This window comes from Balaenoptera acutorostrata, chromosome 16 (genome assembly GCF_949987535.1).
Source record: "Balaenoptera acutorostrata chromosome 16, mBalAcu1.1, whole genome shotgun sequence".
In the NCBI taxonomy this organism is placed as follows: Eukaryota; Metazoa; Chordata; class Mammalia; order Artiodactyla; family Balaenopteridae; genus Balaenoptera; species Balaenoptera acutorostrata.
In genome coordinates, this window is record NC_080079.1 from 17,006,503 (window position 1) to 17,028,750 (window position 22,248).

General features: G+C 49.0%; 1 protein-coding gene across 10 annotated transcripts in view; it reads left to right on the top strand.

Moving 5' to 3' along the window:
• The window catches only part of NRAP (nebulin related anchoring protein), a 70,332-nt gene that overhangs the window by 43,286 nt on the left and 4,798 nt on the right, over positions 1-22,248 (top strand). For 9 of the 10 annotated variants that reach the window (XM_007173108.3, XM_057530421.1, XM_057530422.1 and 6 more), the window contains 13 exons: positions 105-203; positions 1,841-1,945; positions 2,672-2,779; positions 3,299-3,412; positions 5,104-5,301; positions 7,167-7,271; positions 8,533-8,631; positions 10,533-10,637; positions 10,980-11,087; positions 11,938-12,249; positions 17,734-17,838; positions 18,655-18,753; positions 20,038-20,142. In XM_007173108.3, the coding sequence (XP_007173170.2) occupies positions 105-203; positions 1,841-1,945; positions 2,672-2,779; positions 3,299-3,412; positions 5,104-5,301; positions 7,167-7,271; positions 8,533-8,631; positions 10,533-10,637; positions 10,980-11,087; positions 11,938-12,249; positions 17,734-17,838; positions 18,655-18,753; positions 20,038-20,142 (1,662 nt within the window). The remainder of the gene's footprint in view (positions 1-104; positions 204-1,840; positions 1,946-2,671; positions 2,780-3,298; positions 3,413-5,103; positions 5,302-7,166; positions 7,272-8,532; positions 8,632-10,532; positions 10,638-10,979; positions 11,088-11,937; positions 12,250-17,733; positions 17,839-18,654; positions 18,754-20,037; positions 20,143-22,248) is intronic. The other variant, XM_057530424.1, reaches the window with a different exon arrangement.

Sequence of the window (22,248 nt, forward strand, 5' to 3'; positions counted from 1 at the left end):
GTTCACAAATTCACTCTAATCTCAAGCAACCTATGATTTTCTCTTTCAAATGGCATGAAAGAACAGCACAAAATTCACAGCTTTGATCTTTTTCTGCTCAACAGAAGAAGTACCGTCAGCATCCAGATGCTTTGAAGTTTACCAGTATTAAAGACACTCCGGAGATGGTCCAGGCCAGAATTAGTTACACCCAAGCAGTGGATGTAAGCGATAATGTATATACATTATGACTCTAAGAGTGGGCTCTTCTTTCAACCCTGCGATTGAAGCCGAGGGGTTCTTGGCTTGCTCCTTCTGTTGTTCTAAGGATGAAGGAGCTTCTTATCCTTTGCTGAGGCTCACCTTAGTGGCGGTGCTTCCTCATCAGGATGTAGACGGGGTGTTACCACTGCTCTTAGGATGCCAAGGAAGGCTCCACCACCCCACAGCCCCATGCTTTCACTTCTTCCCATTTGCGTGTCTCCAGGATTTGTCTGTGGTCGAGGTCTTTTCCCCTCTCCTTTTGTTTTGAAGCATTGTTTTCAGAAATGGGACTTTTGGGCGAAATTCTTGGTAATTATAACACCTAGGAATTAGAATGCTTAGGGCTTCTTGGGACGCACGGCAGGAATTCTTGCTTTCCGAATTCTCCCAAAGACTTTGAAAAGGATTTGGGTCTGGTTTATGTACATTAGACTAACTTTCAAGCCATTTCCCATATTCCCTTTATAAAGTGAAGCCAAGATCTGGCCTTTTGCCCTCTCAGCGCAGGGTTCCTTGTAAACTAGACGGAATGATGAGGTCCTCTAAAAATTCATGTTAAGACATGGATTAGCCCTGGTCGGCTGATTCTACTGAGAGGGCCCCCCAGGTCATTGCGCAGGGTGGACATGCCTTTTAAATATCTTCAGACCATTTAACTTGCCGTGAGGGAAATTGACAAAACTTGGTGGGGAGGGGTTTCAAAATGTCTCCCTTGCTTCCCAGTTGAACAAATTATTCCTGTTGTGCCTTATTCGACAGGCATTCTGAGATGGCTTGAGTGCCTGTCAGAATATGTTATGGGATGATTTACAAACTTATGGGTTTAGAAATGTATAATTTCTTGACAATCACCGCTTCAGAAGCAAATTTAATTCTGAGAAACATAGATGGTCAAACAAGAACTTTTGTATGGAAAAAAAAAAAAAATAGCTGCTTTTTTCCTTATCCTAACCAACTCTAGGGGGCACTGCTGTGATACGTAGAAACTTGGACACATCTAATAAGATTTGGGATGGAAAAGCCCGGTTTAGAAACTTTCTCTGGTGGCAGATGCCAACTCCATGTGTCATTGCTAACTACTAGAATTATCATAAGCCCAGATAAGAGTTCTAGATGAATAGCGCCCCAGACCCACCCAGGAAACGTTTATTAGCACAAGACTCCTTGAGATGGCGGGAGGGGAGGAGGGTAGAAGTAGGTCCAGGGAAAATCTCGCCTGTGGAAGAGCCATTTTCTCTTGTGCCTGCTGAATTTTGATGTCCTCTCCTAGCTTATAGTTAATAACGAAATTACTAGATGTTAACCAGCCATCATTTTCTCATTTGACACCCATCTCAGCAGTATGCTACAAGTGGAGTATTAACTGAGAGGAAAGTTTCAGCCTGTCATGTTCTGGGCTGGGAACTAGAACTCCGGAGGGAATGAAGTACATGTCACCTCGCTTAGCCGTGCGAGCCAGGGAGAGGCAGGGCGCCCGAGATCTTGTCTCTATGGGGAGGTGGCAGCTGCAGTGCCCTTGTCTCCTGGAGTGTAACTTGGCTGATGGCTGTATGGGGGAGGCTTCTGGGTTTAATGCAAAACCTCTCTGCATCCACAGAGGTTATACAGGGAACAAGGAGAGAACATAAAGCATCATTACACACAGACAGCGGATCTCCCTGAAGTCCTGCTGGCCAAGCTGAATGCCATGAATATCAGCGAGGTGAGGCTGATGGAGGGGGGGCTGGTTTTAATCACTGGAGGTCCAGGGACCTGCACAGTTGTACTGCATCGCATGCTCAGAAGCGTCCTGTTCTTCCACACTTGGTTTAATGCTCTGCTGTCACCATGTTGAAATTTGTTAAGATTCCTGAACAAGGGGCCCTATGTTTTCCTTTCCATTGGGCCCTGCAAATTATGTAGCTGGTCCTGCAGAAGAGTCAAGCTCATTGATAAGGATGAGACTAGGAATACTTCCTTAGTGCAAAGGACATTTGTACTGAGGGGCTGGAATATGGGAACATCAGAATATAGGTGAAGACATCCATCCAAAGAGAGACTTGGGAGACTTAACTCTTCCCTTCCATCATCCCTATCAGCACCCGCTTTCCTCTTCTTCAGTAGAGACAGTCGCTCCTCTTTATTCTCCATCAAGAGCTGTGCACACGCAGCCTCATGCCTCCTTCTTCCCATCAACTGCTGCTCAGAGCGATCTGGTTCTGACTCCAAAGCTCTTGCTTTTTAAATCCCACTCCCCACCCCCGTGGCTCTCCCCTCCAAGGGTGGACATAAGGCAGGATCCAACTCTTTGTTGGTTTTTGCTAAGCCACAGTGATCTCTCACTGGGGGAAAAAACTCCACGAGAAACCAGATTCTCGTTTTGATAATGGGAGTTCAGGAAGCCACCAGGTCACAGGAGGGTCTTTATTGGTGCACATCTTCTTGACAGACACGCTACAAGGAATCCTGGAGCAAACTTCGAGACGGTGGCTATAAACTGAGATTGGATGCCATTCCGTTCCAGGCAGCAAAGGCTTCTGGTGAAATCATAAGTGATGTAAGCCTCCACCTCCATTCCTAGGACAATGTTTAATACTCACCAATTTTTATTCCCTTTGCCCCTAACCCCTGCCTTCTTTTGCCTGTGGATAATATCCTCTGCTCTCCCAACTGACTGTGAGAAAGAACATGCCTTACAACAACAGCAAAAATCCCCCAGCCAGGGTACAAAGCTGATGCTGGACTGTAAATATGGACCCCTGGCAGATGAAATGCACCCTCCACCAAGCGCTTGCCTAAAGCAAGTCCACGTGAAGAGACTGTTAACAATGTACCCACCTTCCTCCGGTGTGGGCGGCCCAAGCGCTCTCATGTCCTGCCATTTCATATCCCAGCCCTTTAGTCATTGGGAGGCTTGCATATGAAAGAATAGGCCTTTTGACGACTCCCGCGCCTTTTCTTTTAACTCACCCAGTTACTGTCAAAAGAACAAAACATTTTCACCCAATACCCACCTCTTCCATTCCGTGTCCCTTGTCCCCGAGCTGTTACTCTCTCCCGCTCTCTTTCCCTTTAGTACAAATACAAAGAGGCATTTGAGAAAATGAAAGGGCAGATGCTCGGCTCCCGGAGCTTGGAAGGTGATATCAGCCTCGCGCATTCAGTGTACGCGAGCTCTCTGCAGAGCCAAGTAAGTGGGAGAGAACGCAGTGGAGCTGGGGGCCCCCCACCTAATGACGCGCAGCCGACAGATGTCCTGTGTCCTTCCGGTTGAGGGTATTGGCTCTGTCCTAGCTAGCTAGGTGGCGTGGTCAGGTCCCTTGGCCCCTCTGGGCTTCAGGTTCTTCCTCAGTCAAGTGAGGGATAGGACTAGTTGACCCCTTAGCTCCCTTCCAGGCTGGACATTCTATGATTTTGACCAGTGGCCACACATGGGGGCCTGTAGGCTGGATTTGGACTGCCGAGGCGTTCTGTTGGGTCTGCAGAGCGAATTAATTGCAAACCTTGCAAAACGGAAAACTTCACATAAAAGTTTTAGACTTCTGTGCAGAAGCCAGACCTGGATTCCTCAAGGCTACTGTTGAAGTTGACTGCTGAGAGCCCCACTTCGAAGGGATCTGTACTCTCCTAGTCATGCAGCCAACCCCTCCTCCCCCCCTTCCTCCTTCACTCATTTATGCTACCTGTCTGGCCTCTGGTGGCATCTGAGTTTGTACCCCTTGATTTGATCCCCTGGATGCTGGCACACGTGTGTATACAGTATCTCCTTGCCCACATGTGAGTTGGCTAATGGCTGTGATGAAATCGAATATGTGTCCAACATGTAGCAGAGGACTAAACATTTTACATGCAGTGTCTCATTTAATCATCAACTTATTTCTAGGAGCGTCACTTGTTCATCCTGGTTACTGATAAGGAAGCCTAGACTCTGAGGGTCTCAATCCCTCGCCCAAGGTCAGCTTGCAAGGGGCAGACTAGAACGTGCAGCCAGCTCGCCATCGCGTGCTCTTTCCACAGTTTCACACGTTCTCGTCTCTTTCGTTCTCTGCCTCAGTTTCCCTATTTCTAACACTTCTCTCCGCTTTCGGTACTGGGGTGGGATTGGACATGAATTGTCCTTGGCTGTATGCTAGGGGTGGGGAGGGCGCGCGGAGGTGGGGGTGGGAGGTTAGGGAGGAGTGGCTGGAGCTTGGAGGGCAATGGGAAGGGTGGAGGAAGAGGTGGCGATTCTGCACCTGACTCCCCAGAAAGCCCAGAGTGAGCTTTGTGGACCTTCAAGCAGCTCCTCCGAGGACTGGGGCAGAGCTTGAGGTCTGGAAATGGGCCTCTCCCTTCCTCCCTCAGGATGCATGTTGGGCTCTTGGGAATACCCATCCCTCAGAACTGGCTTTTCAAGCATCTGCCCACTGCTCCTGGCTCCCAGATTTACTAGGATGTCCTCTGATGTTTGAAGAAGCTCTCCGTTACCTAGCATGAGAGGAGAACCCCTGGTGTCTCAGTCTGAACTTGAGAAGGTGATGGGGAGAAACTGTGTGGTGCAGGAGGCGGCTTAGCCATGTGTCTTCTTGCCTCTGGAAAATGGGAAGATCTAAAGACTTGAGCAAGGGAACCACTGCCATTATATCTGTCCCTCGAACTTCTGTATTTTCCCCAAGTAGGGGAACCATGGGCCTTGATCATCCAAGAGCTGGAGGTGGTGAGTGGCAGGACCTGGAGACGAGTCCTGCTTGTTAAGCCAGTCGCTGCAAGAAAGGAGCACTGGCCCTGCCAGGAAAGCCTCCTGGGCTCACCTGGGACAGTCACGTCGCATTGCTCTCCCTCATGGTCCTGATGCAAATGGCGGCTTTGAAATAGTTGCTATTGATCTGTCTGCCCATCTAGGTGAATTACAGGAAAGGCTTTGAGCACTCAAAGGCACAGTTCCATCTGCCATTGGACATGGTAACACTGGTGCATGCCAAGAAGGCTCAGACCCTGGCCAGCGACCAGGACTACAGACACCCACTCCCCCAGTATACTTCCTTGGCCGAGGACCTGAGGCTCAGCTGTGCCAAGAAAGCTCACAAGTTGCAGAGTGAGGTAAGGGGACCTGGCCTCTCTCTCCAGGCTCTTTTCCTCTTAAATGTGACCGTGAGGCAGTGACCCACAAACTCCTGGTGGCTCAGTGGGGCTTCCAGAGATGAGGAATCCCGTACCTGGGGTTTCTTTTAAAGCACTGCCCTGGTTGTTCCTGCCTTGCTCTTCATAAGCACAATTGCACAGATCTATTAACAACAACAACAGCAGTTTATTGAGTACTTCTGCTGAATTCCAAGCATTGTGTTTTCAGACATTATCTCATTTAATCCTCCAAATAACCCTGTATCGACAGTCTTTATCCCCATTTTACGGAGGAACTATAGTGAGTCTCAAAGAAGTTAAATAGCTCGTGCAAGATCATAAAACTATAAATGAGAAAGTGGGTGCTGGGACTTGGATGGTGTCCAAGGAAGATGCTTTCAAGGCTCATGGTTTTGCATGTTCAAGACTCGCCAACGGTGTTGCCTCTGGCCCCAGCTTGAGCTGGGGGTTCTTCTTGGTGCATCATATGTTCCCGGGCCACCCAACTTCTGAAGAGGCCTGAGATCTGCTAAGAGAGTTGCTCAGAGCCCCTTTGGAACTGACCCACTTCAGGCAGAGGAGAGGGAAATAAGGGCCCCAGAGACCCTTCCTGAGTCCTCCCAAGGAGTCTTGGAGGCCTTCACGCCCCCTTGCCCCCACTGAGGGCATTTCTAGCTCATGCCGCCTGTTTTCTGAAGCAGGCAGGCCCGGGAGCAGTGGGGAGCGGTGGGGAGCGTTGGAGGATTGCCTCACTCCCAAGGAGTCTTGGAGGCCTTCACGCCCCCTGCCCCCACTGAGGGCATTTCTAGCTCATGCCGCCTGTTTTCTGAAGCAGGCGGGCCTGGGAGCGGTGGGGAGCAGTGGGAAGCGTTGGGGAGCGGTGGGGAGCGTTGCGGAGCGGTGGGGAGCGTTGGAGGGTTGCCTCACTCCCAAGGAGATACAGAATGTGTCTTCCCAACAGGCAGCAGCATCCTTTTTGGTACTCACCTCATCTCCCAGCTCGCCACGTTTCCGTGCCGGGAGATTTGCAAGTAACGGGCCTCTGCTGGAAAATAAAACAACACCCCCAAAACCCGCTTTCTGGTTTGGCAGAGCCTGAGAGCTGAGCAGTGCTCGGATCCGGGTTTCTGTTGTCCACTGGAACTTTCCGCGTGTACAGCGTTTACTAAGTGACATAACTGTCAGGAGCCCGACAGCAGGTGGAGGAACGAGGGAGCCGCCACGCTCAGCTCAGGGGCCCGTTTGTCACTTGAGCAGAGCCCTGGCTTCCCCTGCCTCTCGTTGCCATGGCAATTGGAAGGCGGCACGCGCGGGGGCGCCTCGGTGGCCGGAGGGGAGTGAACTTGGGGCCCCCTTTAAACTGTCAGCCCAGACCCCTCAGGTACCCACACCGCCTCCACCCACACAGACTCGGGCCTTTGCCAGATTATTCTGGATTCATTTATTAGTTCTTTCTTAACCCATGATTAATTAATGCCGCCTTCTGCTGCTGGGTTTTGTTTTGAAGACCCATTAAACCATTTCCACATTTGCCCCAAGACAGCTGACTTTCTAACCACAATCCGCTCCAGCGTTTATTTTTTGATAGCCCACATTAAAATAAAAATCCGCCAAGCATCCCTGTAACAGCTACGGAGACAAGTGACAGCAGAATTATTTTCTTCTGACCTACATTTTTGTTTCCCTAATGAGCATTTAAGTAAGAAGCGTGTTTGTGTTTGCTGAGTGTGATGTATCTGGAGAGACTGCCTTGGCCTTGAGTTCTAATTATGATGCTGTCTGTCGTGGGTCCTTCCTCATTCTGCGAGCTTGGCTTTTCTGATTCCTTGTGTCATTCCTTGTAGAATTTGTACCGGTCGGACCTGAACTTCATGCGAGGCGTTGCCTGTGTCATTCCAGGCACGTTAGACATTGAAGAGAGAAAGAGAGCATCTGAACTCATCAGTGAGGTAACCAGGGACCCAGGACGGGTTGGGGGTGTCAAGTATTTTCCACGGTAGAGGTTACACAACCATCTGTTTGTTTCTTACTAAAGCCAGTTAGATGCTACACTGTTAGCAGTGGCAACTCACCCAGCCTCTCTCCTTACTCCCTTCTCCATTCAGACTGGATGCCGTTTAAGACAGCTTTGCAGATCTCGAGCCAGTTCCTATATTAACATATAAGAATTATTTGCTGGATCCTAAGATGTACTTTCCTAGGGTCCCTTTGAAGAGTGGCTTGTGGTACAATGAAAAGAGGGCGGGCTTTGGAGACACATGTGGTGACTGAAATTCCAGGCCAGTACTCATTTGCTGTGTGACCTCAAGCCAGTCACCTGCCCTCTCTGAGCCTCAACCTCTTAATCAGTCAAATGGGAATCCTCAGACCTCTCTCATTTAGTTTTTGTGAGGATCAGCGCTAATGTAAGCACTGTGCTTCTCTGGGGGCTGTATATGAAATGGTTGCTATAAGCTTGGTGATAACTTCTTGGTAAATTACAGAAGTCTGGAATTCTAAGCTCTTTGAACTCCTGAGGAATCTTGCCCACCCCTGGGAGGGCTCTGGGATTTCCATTCACGGTAGATGGGCATAATGGAAGGCACTGCAAGCAAAAGCCGGTCAGCATCCAGCCTGGGTGCCTCAGAATGGCTTACGCATTGATTAGAAGCTCTGAGCAAGCGGAATTGGCCGCACTGTGGGAGTTGAGATTTAATTTTGTGCTTTGCTTTTCCAGTGAAATCTCTAAAGCGAGTGGTTTCTAAACCTCATGGTGCATCAGAATCCCCTTTGGAACTTAAAAAAAGTACAGAGCCCACTGATGATTTACTGAATCCCATCCCCTGGGGTGGTGTGCAGGCATGTGGATTATTTTAAGCTGCACGGTTGTTTCTGGTACACCCCCAAAGCTGAGGAGCCCAGGGTTTCCAGCGAGCAAAGGAAATTTGGGAGCAAAACGTGAATTTCTATAGTCGCGTTCACATTCGTAGCAAAGGACTAGATCTCCCTTTCCCATTGATAAGTATCTGATTCCATCCGTCCTCTCCTCCTCTCTGCTTCTTCATCCCACTGGGTTCTGAGGTCACAAGAGCAGGGGATGGACTGGGTTCTGGGCCACAGACTAACAGCCTTTGCAAAACGAGGTTTTATAGCTAGTGCTTAATGAGCTGGTTCTTCTGCTGGTTTTGCATCTTACCTTGTCTTCTTATCGCCTCTTGTGTGTGAGCTCAGAGTAAATATCGTCAGCATCCCCAGTCATTCAAGTACACGGCCGTGACAGACACTCCCAGCCTCACTCATGCAAAACTCAGCAACCAGATTACAAACGAGGTAAAATCTTCGGATGGCTTTGGGATGGGCTTTTTAAAAACTGCTAGATTGTTAAAAAATATGTGTGAATATTTGTGGGATTGGCGGGGGTCAGGGGAAGGATGGGTGTTTGCATGGAAAGAAAAGAATGTCATTAGACAGAGCCTCAACAGTTTCCAGAAGGAAAAAAGGCCCAGGAGGAAATTCGGTTTAGTCTGTCGTCTCGCTCCCCAGATGTGGTCACAGACCGACAGCATCAGCATCCCCTGGGAGCTTGTTAGAAATACCAAACCCCAGGCCCCACCCCAGACCCACCGAATCCACACGGTCATTTAACAAGATCCTCACGGGTTTCCTTTGCACGTTAAAGTTGGAGACGTGCTGGTCTGTCGTTCGTCTGTTCTAGCTGGGCAGATATTGCCTAATCATTTCTCCACTGTCATTCTGATGATGACGTTGGGAAGGATTTGTGGTTGTCCGGGGACAGTGACACAGTGTGATGTTTGCCAAGCTTCTTGGTTCTCTGCCTCCTCATCTTCTCACTCACACCACTTACCCAATTATCACTTTAATATTCTAGCAGAGGGGGCCCAGGGGAAAGAATCTCACTCCATAAAATCATCATTCCAGCTCTACTTCTTCTTAATGGCCCTCTGACAAGTTTGAAATATCGAGTGAGCTTGGCAGAGAATGAAATTTCGTTTTTAAAATTCTCCTTCTGACTCTAACTTTTCGAAGTCAGTTGAGATATGGGTATTTATAGATTAGTTCCAAGCTTGGGATAAGAAAATCCAAAGGGCTGTGTAGCGTGACATGATCAAGTTCAAATTCCCACTGAACCTTTCTTGCCTGCTTTGTGATCGGGGTGCTGAGGGGTAACAATGCCTCCTGCAGTGGCCTCTGGCCCTGGAGAACTCAGCGACCACAGACCCAGTTCTAATCACGAGAGCAGATGTTTTCACAACGGCTGAGTGCTACCATGCAGCGCAGCACTGGTGTGAGTCTGCCCATGGGAGGATCCCGGGATTTTAGTAAAGGATGCAGACTGGGGTTTGGGAACCTCCCTTCCAACCAGTAGAGCTTCTCCTAAATTTTCCAGATCTTAATATTGTCTTTACACTGTGTCCTCAGCAAAAAAAGTCTGCAATGGGAAGAACCACGATAGTATTCTTAAAGGTGTTTTTCTTCCCTCGGCCTATTATTGAGCAAAGTATAGGGAAGGGAAAAAATATCTTTTCTTTTACCCATCTTAGGTTCTCGGCTGGGGCTCTGTAACAAAAGATAGATTAACAAGAGAAAAGCATACAAATTTATGTAATATAAGCTTTAGGTGGTACAGGAGTCTTCATAAGGAAACGGAGACCAGGAGGGAGGGACGGTTAAACCTGAGCATTTTTATTCTAGGTTTGATGAAGAGTGGACAGTCGTGGGAAAATGTGTAGGACAAAAGGGGGTGAGCTAAGGGCAGGAAACTGGGGGACACTTAGCGAGGTCTGTCTGTTCAAATGCCTCTCGGTCCTTCCGAAGTCAGAGATGAGCTTGATCCTTCCCTGTGTCAGAGGGAGGGCAGCTCCCACAGGAGGGGAGAAGGTCAGAGAGAGGTCTTCCACCTCCTGCTGCTTCCAAATTCCTTCAGCTGAAAATATGCACGATGCCAAGGTACCATATTTTGGGGTAACATGTCCTGAACCCCATCACAAGCAACTTGCAGTTTCTTCCACATTCCTTTCACAGCACTCAATTTGACTCATGAAGGACTATCTCTATTGAAAAAAAAACATCTTCTCCAGGCTGAAGGTGTACCCATGACATAGCGAATGGCCTTTTACAAACGTATTTCCCAATTGCAAAGGAGGGAACTCCAGCCCTGCAGAAATGCACAGCACTTACCTTCTTGCCTTTTTTTTTTTTTCCCTGCCCAGCGCCTCTATAAAGCAGCAGGCGAGGACGCGAGACACCACTACACAATGACCCTGGGCCTGCCCGAGTTTGTCCGAGCGAAAACAAATGCAGCCAACCTGAGTGATGTAAGCCTTTCCCGTTGCTGAGGTTGAGATGTGCTCCAAGGCCACATATGTCTGTGTCTGTGATGGGAGCTAACAGTGACCCTGGTGACTTTCACAGAAACTTTAAACAATGTATCTTGTAGACACTCATGTTAAATATACCTTACACAGATGTGTTGATACCTACGTGTCAGAGCCCACTTCCGAGAGGGTGCTAATGAGATTTTCTTTGCAAAATCGAAAGCTTTTGCTTGTCAGGAATTGATTCTGGAACACCACACTACAAATAAAAGGGAGTAGCATTTGTTCTTTGAGTCATGTAATTTTTTTTTTAAAGAAGATCTACATGTGTTCCTACCGTAGGCAAAATACAAGGAGTCTTGGCGGAATCTCCGTGTTCAAGGCTACAAGCTGACAATAGACGCGCTCCCCTTCCAGGCGGCTCGGGTCTCTGGAGATATAGCCAGTGATGTGAGTTGAATGATATGACCTTCCATCCGGCCTAATTTCTGTTAACGTCATGTAAAACAATGTCTACGGCTGATTTTCCTGAATTAAAGCAAATCTATCACCATGTGAGACAGGATGTCACCTGCAGAATATATTAGTTATGAATGAGATTCTTTGACGGAGAGAGAGAAAGAAAGGCCCTGTTAATCAGAAGCTAAATGCAGGCAAAAGTCTCTAGCAGGAAGAAGATTACGATTTATTTCTAATTGCGGTGTCTAGGCAATGATCTCCCCTTAATGTGTGAACTGTCTGTTTTCTAACTCCACCCAAAATTAGAAAGAACTCGCAGTAGAAATTGTAACTCGGCTCTCTGTAGTTTCCCGCGTCGGCGGTAGGATTTTCAGCTGTGTTTCAGGCACTCTGTTGATAACATCCATAGCTTTGGGACATGAAGGTGACTTTCTGTTTCCCACAAACAAATCGCAGAAAATGTAGACTTCAAATAAATGGATCCTGTCTTTTGGGTTTGATGTTTTGCCAAGTGCAAGGGGATAAAGCACAAGTTTCTCTTTTACCCTTTTTGATAAATTCCTTTCGGGCACAGGACAAGTAAGGGGAGTGGGCCCCTCACTTTGGTTCTAAGGATCTGGTTTTAATTAGATGGGAGGAAGGGAGCAGTGTTTCCACTGTTCCTCCCCCAGGGAGGAAGCATGCTCTCAGGCCAACCTCACTGTGGTTTTTCTTATAATCATCTCCTCCTAGTGTAAGAACAGGTGATTTTCTTAGAGTCTGCAAGGAAAACGCATAGATGGAATGTAAGCGTCCCAAATGCCAGCCCCTGACCTCCTGGTCCGCCCCCCCCCCCTTCCAGTTTCTCTACAGGCACGACTTTGTGAAGGAGCGAGGGAGGCTGATCGGGGCCCAGAGTGTGAGAGACGACCCCCGGCTCCAGCACTGCCAGCGGATGGGCCGGCTGCAGAGTGAGCTTCAGTACCGGAGGGAGGCGGCGGGCAACAGAGCCCAGTGCCACCTGCCCATGGACATGGTGCCCCTGGTCCACGCCAGGAAGGCCCAGGCCCTGGCCAGCGACCGCGACTACAGGACACGGTGCCACAAGTTCACGGCACTGCCCGAGGACCTGAAGATGGCCTGGGCCAAGAAGGCTCACGCCCTGCAGAGTGAGGTAGGGGGCGGTCCGGAGATCACACATCAGTCCCCGACCTTCCTCCTCCCGCCAGGCCTGCGTGTAAATCTCTGCTTCTTCCTTAGCCTTTCGGATCCCCCAAACGATTTGCTTGGTCTGTGCCATCTAGGTTGGAATTATTCAATCCATCAACAAATGTTTGTTGAGCACCTACTACGTAGCAGGCATCCCTCAAGGCCCTGGGGATACAGCAGTCAACAAAAGAGTCTAAAAATACAATAGTCAACAAAAGAGTCTAAAAACTCCGGGGGTCATGGAGCTTCCGTTCTGTGGGAGGGAGAGAAAGTATAAGTGAGACGTGTAGTATGCCAGATGGAGACAAACAGAGCAGGGAAGTTGGGTAGGGGGGTGAGTGTGTGTGTGTGCAACTTAAAATGGGGGTGAGGGTAGTTCTCAAAAGTGCAAAAGCGACATTTGAACAAAGCCCCTGAGTGGCAGCAGGCTCAGCATATTTGAGGCTGGAGCGAAGCAAGTGTGTGGGTGGCTGAAGAGGATGTCGCAGGGGATGGGGATGGGGTCCGAGACAGAGGCTCAGGGCTGGACTGTGTGTGGTGAGGCGAGGAGAAGAATTGCCCCCAGAGCTGACGCTCACTGACTGCTTTGCCAGTACCAGCACCACCCTCCTTACCGCACTTCGGGGTGGGGGCCATTGCTGCTCCTGTTTCACAGACGAGGTCACGTGGGAGGGGCCGGGGCAGGACTGGCTCCAGAGCCCACGCGCCCAACCCTCCTGCCATCCGGGGCAGGGGAGTCACGCTTCCTAGGATGCAGGCGTGGACGCTGAGGCCCAGAGAGAGGCGGTCCTGGCCCACGCGAGGTCATCAAGCATGGGTAGCGCCAGCCACTGCCCCCGTAGTGGAAGGCTCTGGAGTCAGTCCCCGGCCCCTCCGAGCCTCGGCTCCCTCGGCCGGGCCGGGGCCGCGATGAAAATGAGGTCACGGTCGGCACTTACAGGGCGCGTGCACGTGGCAGCCTCTGCACCACGCGGGCTCCCGTGCGTCGTCTCCCCTAGGAGGAAGGCGCTCTCATGTCAGAGCAGAGCTCATGGCACTGTGGTCACCTCAGTCTGTTCATCCACACCAGGGTTTCCCAGCTCAGGCGCGTTTGACATTTTGGGCTGGATGCTTTGTCGTGGGGGCCTGTCCTGTGCACTGCAGTGTCCCTGGCCTCTACGCTCTACATCCCACAGCACCCCCTTAGCATGGCAATCAAAATGTCTCCAAATATTGCCAAATGCACCGGGGGACAAATCTGCACCCGATTGAGAACCCAGCTCTCAGTTGAGGGCTGGTCCGTATGATGCCCTGAGCATGGTGTCTTCTCTGTAGGAACACGCCAGTGGGTGTGAGCAGTTCGGACTATGTTCTCCACCAAGCCTTCTGATTCTGGTGGCCTTCAGGGCAGTGGCTGCTTCTAGTTTAGTTATGTTGCCCAGGCAGAGTGTTGTAAACACCTAATGGATGATTAATTGTGACAACGATGATGTGATTTAATGAACGTCAGGATCATCTAATTATGCATCGAGATTTGCTGGAACTGCAGTATCGTGTTGGGCACCAGCCAGCAGAGCGTAGAGCAGGATGAGTTTATCGGGCCCCACTCAGGGCACGTGGTCACTGAAGCACAGCCCAGGACCCACTTAGAAAGCCTTCCACTTGCTAGAAGGCCACCCTGAGGTCCAAGAACTCATAGCATGACTTGGTGCCCAGCCCGGGACCCTCTTGTCGGTGGCCTATTCCTGGGGAGAAGAGAAACCTCCTGGGACAGGACAGGTCCTGAGGAAGTTACAGAGGCCACCGGGGAGAGGTCGGGGACCAAGCCGGAAGCCCAGCTTCGTCACTCACTGGCAGTCCTTCCGCGGCCCCTTGACTTTCTAGGCCTCCGTGTCTCCGCTGGAAAAGCAAAGAGGTTTGATTTAGTTGGTGATCTCAGATTTCAGGATTCATAGATTAATGTTTTTTAAAATGCTGGCATCAACATAATGTCAGACTATTTAACTAAGTGAGGAACGATACCAAAAACCAAATCCTACCTCAGACTACCATTTATATCACTGTTACTTCTGAAAAGAAAGGATATTTTAACACTAAAAAAAGAAAAAAAAAAAGCCGAAGAGGAAGAACAAACTAAGACAGAGGGTCCTTCCCAAGAAACGCTAGTTGGCCATCTTAGACTGACATTTTACCAAATGGGATATGTATTAGAATGTTGTGTGCTGAGAAATTATTGCCTAATTGAAAAATGACCGTGTTGTGCTTCATGCATTGTTTGGAAACTTCAGGTTTGTTAAACTGGGGGGTCTTGGACGCTAAGATGCTGTGAACGGTAGACCCGCACAGTGTCCACAGATGGTTCTGAGGCTTTAGTCTTCTCAGTCATCCCTGAAAATCCAATTCCATGTGGTTACGTTATAGCGAAAAGGAGACAAAGGCTCAATATGAGCTCACTCAGTTCAGCAGAATCTAGGGTAGGAACAGTAGCCCTCAGTAGCCTTCAGCCATTTCTCCTGTCCTCTTCCACCCAGGCCAGAAAGAATGCTGTGGGACTAGGTGCTCGCCCCTGGGGAGAAGGTCCTCAAGGCCGTGATTGCTCAAGTCATGCTAACCTCAGGGATGTACCTGAGACGTGTGCTCCGCCCAGGCCACGCTCCACCACAAATAGGTGCTGGTTCAGTCACCTCTCAGCCTTTCCCAGTGTGCCAGTCCACACTCCCCTCCGTGATCTCACGCGGGGGCTGCAGGGCATCCTGCAAAGCACATGCAGGGACAGTCAAGGGGACAGTCCTGGCCCCGCCCTTTATGGCTACCTGGCCTCAGGAGACTCCTTAAGCTCTCCTAGCTTCAGTTTCCCCACCATCACAAATAACAACAACCATAACAATACCTAAAAAGTATGGAATGCTTATCCTAGGTCAGGCATTTGTTTAAATATCTTGCGCGAACCATGTCATGTAGTATCTAGGTAAGTGCTGGCATTACTCCCGTTTTAACAGTTGCGGTAACTAAGGCACATGTAATCTTCAGTAACTTGCTTAGGGTCATAAGCTGGCAGGGAAATGACTTGCTCAAGACCATACGGCTAGCGAGAGGCAAAGTGGGGCTCTGGGCTCCCGACTCTGGGTTCAGTGCTCTCTGGCTCCCCCTGGTGGCTAGATTAGGAACCCAGGTGCCCTGGCTCCTGAGTGTTCTCTTAAGGACCACCCACGCAGCATCCCCACGGGACCGCAGCTGGTGACTCTTCTGGGAATCCGAACAAACATTTAAACCCCGACATTGTTCTGTAGATGGGAATAAGAGCTCGTGCTTTGAGAATGGCGCAAGGACTGAATGAGATAACGAGTCTAAAGCAAACCACACCCTATGCAAGGTAGCAAGGTAGTGGTTATGGTGATTCTTATTAATATGACAGATATACCCCTTCCCCTGGCCACCTCCTGGGTGCATCTGCTTATGTCATTCCTGTTAGAACTCAGGGGCTGAAAGCTGCAGCTCATGCGTCTGCCACACTGTGCTCCAGGATAGGGGTACCTGGAAACCCCACGTGTGACTCTGAAGGTGACTTCTAGGCCTTCGTATATACAAGGGCAAATAGCAAGGCTGCCATGTGGGGAAGCCAAATTCAGCTGGGCATCCTGAGAAGGTCTCTTATTATCTTAGAATCCTTCTTTGAAACCATCTTTGGGCCGATTCTCCTCGACTCCCCTCCTCTCTCTCCCTGTTTTATCGTGAAGTCTGGGGCAGGCGTGTTGTTTTTAGGGTCTGCGTGAATAGTCAAAGCTGGGCTGGGAGCAGAAATATCAATAGACAATTCATTTATAAGAGAGTCTAAGGCGCAGTCAGATCTTTGGGGAACCTGCATCTTGCCTTCTGACTCACCTGCGCTCGCACTGTTCAGCTCCACAAAAGGCAAGTTGAAAGCGTGCTCCCCCGCTTCATCTCACTTATGAAAGGAGCAAGGCCTGGCTGTGAAGAGGCCCTGTAGGATGATTCTCTCTAACTTAGAAATTTATCCAATTTTCTCTGTTCTTTATCAGAGTGGAAGGCAAAAGCTTTGCCGGTGTATACTGAAAGATCGCGGTATAAAAAGCAATCTCACTGACATGGGGTTTTGAAACGTGCTCTGGGACCTGAGTGATGTCTCCTTGCACCAGTTGGAAGGCAGAGTGGAATTTGCACAGGGGCCTTAACCAGCAGACAGTAGATCAGAAACGGACCCTCTTTGAGGCCAGCTGTGAGGAGCGCTGTGATTCCTGAAATGAAAGAAAACTAAAAAGGCCGAAAAGGCTGATTTCAGGAGTGGGTATTTTGCGTTACAGCAGAGCTTATATCTAAATTAGAGAAAGGCTAGCAACTTCGTTTAGATCCAAATTTCAGATTTCCTTAGAGAGTCTTTTCCCACCTTTAAAAATGCCTAATTTCCATACAGAGAGGAAGAAAAGCAACTGTCTCATCGTAGGTAATGGTGGGCAGATCAAAGAATGGTAATTAGATTTAACATTTTAGGAGACTCCTAAGCAGACCCACTGCCTTTTGTTTTGTTTTGTTTTGTTTTGAAAATGTCAAAACTGAGTTGATTTGCTGCCTTAAGTTTTCCTTTTATATAAACAGGTGTTAAAGGCTGCAAGTTACATGTTCAGTACCTACTACGGACCCATTGTCTTAAAACAGCACTTACGATTTTCTCCCCAGAATTGATGCTGTACTCCTGATCTTCTGAGTCCTTAAAAGGAAGAAGGTGGATAAAGCTTAAGCCCATTTGTGCAATATAAGCAAATCATGAGTAGAAGTAGGAGGGGTAAACCGAGGCACAGAAAGATTAAAATGGCTTGCACACCATTCGCCAGGTGTAGCCAGGTTTGTTCCAGTTTTGAGAGTCCTGCTATAATCGTCTTCCCTTCCCCCCACCACCGCAAGAAAAAAACAAATCTAACACATAGAGAGTGGCTTTTACCCCTCAGGACTCTCAGGTGTTTTCATGAGAACAGAGGGGTTGTCATGACCTTCAGGTATCACAGAGAGAAACTGAGTCACATTTTGGTACAGTGATTTGCTCCGAGTCACAGCAGGTTTGATCCAGAGCTCAAAGCCCTTTGATCAACTGAGAGTGTATAAAAACGTTTCTGTTTAGGCAGGAGGTCAATCGCCTCACTGCCAGAATGAAACAAAATGATGGGGGCTGATGTGTGGGCTGGGGTGTATATCTCAGGTCGTTCTTAGGGATCATTCCCGCAGGTCAGTACCTTCTGCTTCAAATCCAGCCAGTTTACGGGTGGGGCCTTCCTGTATCGTACACTGGACCCGTTATTTGATTCTGGACAGAGTGCACAAACTCAAACAGTTTGACTCGATGACATGCAGAACGCACCTGAATGACGATGTTGAAATGTTGCGATGAAGCATTTTTACAAATGCCCCACAGTCTTCGACCCTCTCCTGATAAAAGCCAATGATTTTCTTCCTGCAGTTGCACTACAGATCAGACCTGATGGGCATGAAGGGGATAGGATGGCTGGCGCTGAGTTCCCCACAGATAGAGAGTGCAAAGAAAGCCGGAGAGCTCATCAGCGAGGTACCATTAATCTGACTCTACCACAGACGCAACCTGGCGTTTATTTCCTCCTGATGAGGGAAACTGCAGATGGACTGGAGATCCCAAAGGGCCCCATGGCCACTGGACTCCTGATATTTCTCTGGGGCCATTTGCAAGCAAATCCCAAGACAGAACAAGATTTCCCTCCCAGTGAATTCACTTGCTGGGGAGTTAAAGGCATGTTCCAGTCAGGCAGTGAAAGAGGGGTGATGCGTTAGAAGATTCTCAAGGGAGGCGTTAATGTACAATTGTGATCTAAGCTGGCCCATTATTTTGGGGGAGGCAGGGAGAGGGTTTGCCACCCATCTCCTGAGTTTACTCAGAGAGTCCAGTGTCTGGGGGTTGTCTGACTTCAGAGGCTGTTAAAAGTTGCACAGAAATGGTTACATTCACTGAACTCCCCACCATATTGATGACCTAGAGATTCTTGCCCTGGGAGCTGGTTGAGGGTGCCACTGCTTTCTTCAGTTCCTTAATAACAGAACCTACTTTTATAGGGTCTGAGCAGGGCCACCTTGTTGCTGGATCCTTCCCTCTACTGAACTCCTTTATTGTGATGAGCTATGGCATTTTGCAGCCTCTCTTTTCAAGAATGTAAATACCTGGAAAATGTTCCTTATCACAGAGGCAGCTTGGATCTCTTCTGTATGCTGGTGAGGTGCCCACCAAGAAGAGAGACTTGTTTTCCGATCATGTCATTGGTACATTTGGTACTGAGTAGATGGGGTGAAGCTGCGCTCAGAAAAGTGCATGGTGTTTGATTGTTTCATGAGAATCTTGGTCCTTCTCTTATAGACCAAATACCGTAAAAAACCAGACACTATCAAATTCACCACGGTGGTTGACTCTCCAGACCTAGTTCATGCCAAGAACAGCTACATGCATTGCAATGAGGTGGGTGTTTTCTCTTCACTCATCCCAGGCCCAGGAGTGGGTAGTGCTGTGCAGTGGTCAGTGCTTAAGATGTGAGGGCAAAACCTTTTGTCCCTTCCCCGGGCGATCTTGGGTCAGTTTTCTAATGTCTTCTAACCCCGGTTCCCTTATTTGAAAGGAGGGTAATGATAGCAACCATTTCATAAGATTGAGTGAATTAAATGAGGATTAAATAAATAAAAGTACGTGAAGCTTTTAGCAAGTATCAGAACAGAGAAAGTCCTCAATAAATGTCCCTAGTTTGACTCATAATCATAACAATAATAATACTAAGTATTATTGATGATCCCTTACCAAACACTAGGTCAGATACATCTTAATTGTTGATGAATGATAATGGAATTAAAAGCTTAACATAAGCCAATTAGAAAAAAAAAAAAACGGCTATATCAAAAGCTTCCTTCTGCTTTTACTCTCTATATGATTTAGCCCCATTTCTTCTCTCCTGTATTAATTTCGAAGAATAGGAAGTTACATATATATTTTTTTCTCTGAAATTGTCCAGGGATTGGATTTTGCACACTCACCAAGCTGCCCCGTGCTCACAGAGTCCAAATGTTGTACTGACCAGTTCACATTTGCAAAACCCAAATTGAATTTGGGAAAGGGTTGGAATATTAAATATTATATTTCCTCTCTAAAACTGGATGAGACTCAACCACTTCCTAAAATTGTTTGCAATTCTTAGATCACTGCCCTAAAAATAGCAACTAAGATAAAGCTTGAGTTTTAAAATTGTGTCTTCTTGGGACACGGGGTGGACCGTGAAAACTTCACATTTCTGAACAGATATTAAGGCATTTAAGACTTTTTAGCTGTTGTGTCTTTTTATTATTACTATTACTGTTAAGTAGCAAAGGTATGGAGGCATCTTGTTACTAGTAAAAAGCTTGAGCAATGCCCAGTTGCAAAGATTCTCTGAAATATCCACCCACTTTTACTGTTGATGAAACACACAGGTACAGCCAACCAGGGTGATGGTTTGTGACCCTTTTGGAGCAAATCTTGATGAATATTTTAAGCAGAGTTTATTTAAAACCAGCCCCGCCACCGCCTGACCCTGGCCACATGGGCCCCTCCCTTCCTGGGTGGCTTCTGGAGGGATGCTCTCCACGGGCTTCTGTGCCCTGGGGTGAGGGTATGGGGTCACTCGAGTGGGAGGGGCAGGAACGGGAATCGGCCCCTTCTTCACCTTGGCTGCAGCAAGTGCGGTTTCCCATTTACTGTGAGCCTTCTTCCCCGCAGCGCCTGTACCGGTCAGGGGATGCCGAATCCCGGCACAGATACACCCTGGTCCCTGACCACCCCGATTTCACCAGAGCCCGCCTCAACGCGCTGCATCTGAGCGATGTAAGTGAACCAGCGGTTCATGTGTGGTGTGTGCCTGTTTCTGTAAAATGATCTGTGCCCAAACGGGATTTTATTTGTTAAAAAAAAAAGAAAAGAAGGTCCTAGGAAGGGGGGCTGGGAGTGGAAAGAACCGTGGATTGAGAGTGGGACAAATGACATGTGTGACTTTGAGCCACTTTCCTCCCTGGGCCTCAGTTTCCCACCTGTAAAATGGGGATGGAGCTGTGCTAGCCAATGCCTGTGGTCCTTCTAGCTCTCAAATCTTAATGCTGGGCATGGCTCCAAAGACCTCGGTCAGGTGCTGGGTTACGGCCAGAGGAGTGGTGCCCTGGCCCCGCGGGTGGAGAGACCTGCTCTGTTTATTCTTTGGACACCTCTCCTTAGCCATTCAGAGCAGTGTAAGTTTGGAGACAAAGTGGCGCTTTCTCTGCTTTGTGCAGTTTAGAAAGATGCTGCAATTGTCGTCCATCTGGTCCAAACACAATCCGCTCCTTTGTGTGTGAGGCTGTAGACCCCAACACGTCTGTTTCCCTTGGATGTGTGCCCTTTGCATGCATCACCAAGATGCTGTTTCCTAAACCCAGGCTTGTTGGCAGGGGTTGGAGGCCCCTGGTTGTAATAGAATAGGCGGCCGCTCTTCCAGCAAAGCTGTGATCCTGGGATAACAGGTATCGAGGCGGCAGAATCAAAAGATGCTGTCAGATCAGAATAACACAGGCTGAGTGTGTCGGCCTGGGGCAGCGCGGGGCCTCCCAGAGTCTGGCCATTCTTCCCGCCCTGGCCCGGCCATTGTGTCCTGGGGCTCCGTGAAGATCAACAGCTGCTGCCGTTCACCCTAGAGATGGCTGCCTCACAGGGGTTGGCGAGAGGCGCCTTCTAGTTAGCGTGTGTATTAGTTTGTTGCGTTTGTAAAGCCCTGTGGGATCCCACACAGTGAATGTGATGGTGCTTTGTAAATATGAGTTATTATGACCATTTGATGCTTTTGAGGGCTGTGCGCGGGATAATTTTAGAACAGCAGCTCTGGTGGGCTGACCTCCATCTGGGGAAGCGGGACCTCCCCCCTCAGCGGAGCTTGGACAAAACATCCATCTCATTAATGCTGCAAGGATGTGGGAAGGCAAGGCCTCCGTTAGAGGAACTATTGGAGGCCCATTGCCCTGGAAACTGGGATAAAACCGCCCGTCCATTTGGGGCCCAGCTTAAGGAGAACAGCCACCCCAGGCTGGTGGCAGAAGCATCTTTCCTCCCACGAGGGATGCCAGTCTGCAGAGTTCCGGAGCTGAAATTAGCCGCCAGGGCACGCGGGTATGGAGAACTCATGGACCTCTTTTGAAAGAGCACTTCTTCGGGGGCGTGTAGGATACGCACAATTGGATCAAGTGCTCTGTGAGGATGATGTGGAGGGAAGGTGACCTTCCTGGGCAAAGAAAGCCATTGAGATGTGTAAGGCAGCCGAAATAACTAAAGAATCAAATGACTCTAATGTGTGAGGATGAGGGCAAAGCTGTGCCCACTGTGATAAAGAAGAGGAGCACCCAGGGTTCCAAATCAAAGAGCCTGCGAAATCTAAAGGCTCCCAGTGGCAAGGCGAGAACCTCAACAGAATAAAAAAAAACTCGGGGAGGAAGTGATGATAATCAAGCAAATAGTATACAGGGAGAAGTGGCCGGGAGACGGGGATCCAGCACCTCGGGGAGAACCCCAATTTGGGCCGTGCCCTGGAGTTGACCCTCAGTTACAGAGCCTCAGAGGCTGGGATGCATTGAACACCAGAGTGGGGTGACCTCGGAGTTTGATGCTGTGGATAGATCGATGTCATTTCCTAGCCCAGATCTGGTATGGAGGCTCTTATTAGGAAGGCACCGCAACAGACCCCTTTCCAGGGAATGATAAGGTTTTGGACTCTATTTGCTAGTCTAACATTTGCGGGACCGTCAGAACAGGAAGCGTCATGCTAGAGGGGCTGGTTGGTCTGTCATGGTCTGAATGCTCCTCCCCTTCCTCATACCTCTCGGTCCTGCCCGCTAAACTCAGTGGTGACCCAGGAAATCTAATCCTTTGGGCCCTGATTGTGATCTGTCAGTTAGGTGATTGCCCCAGCGG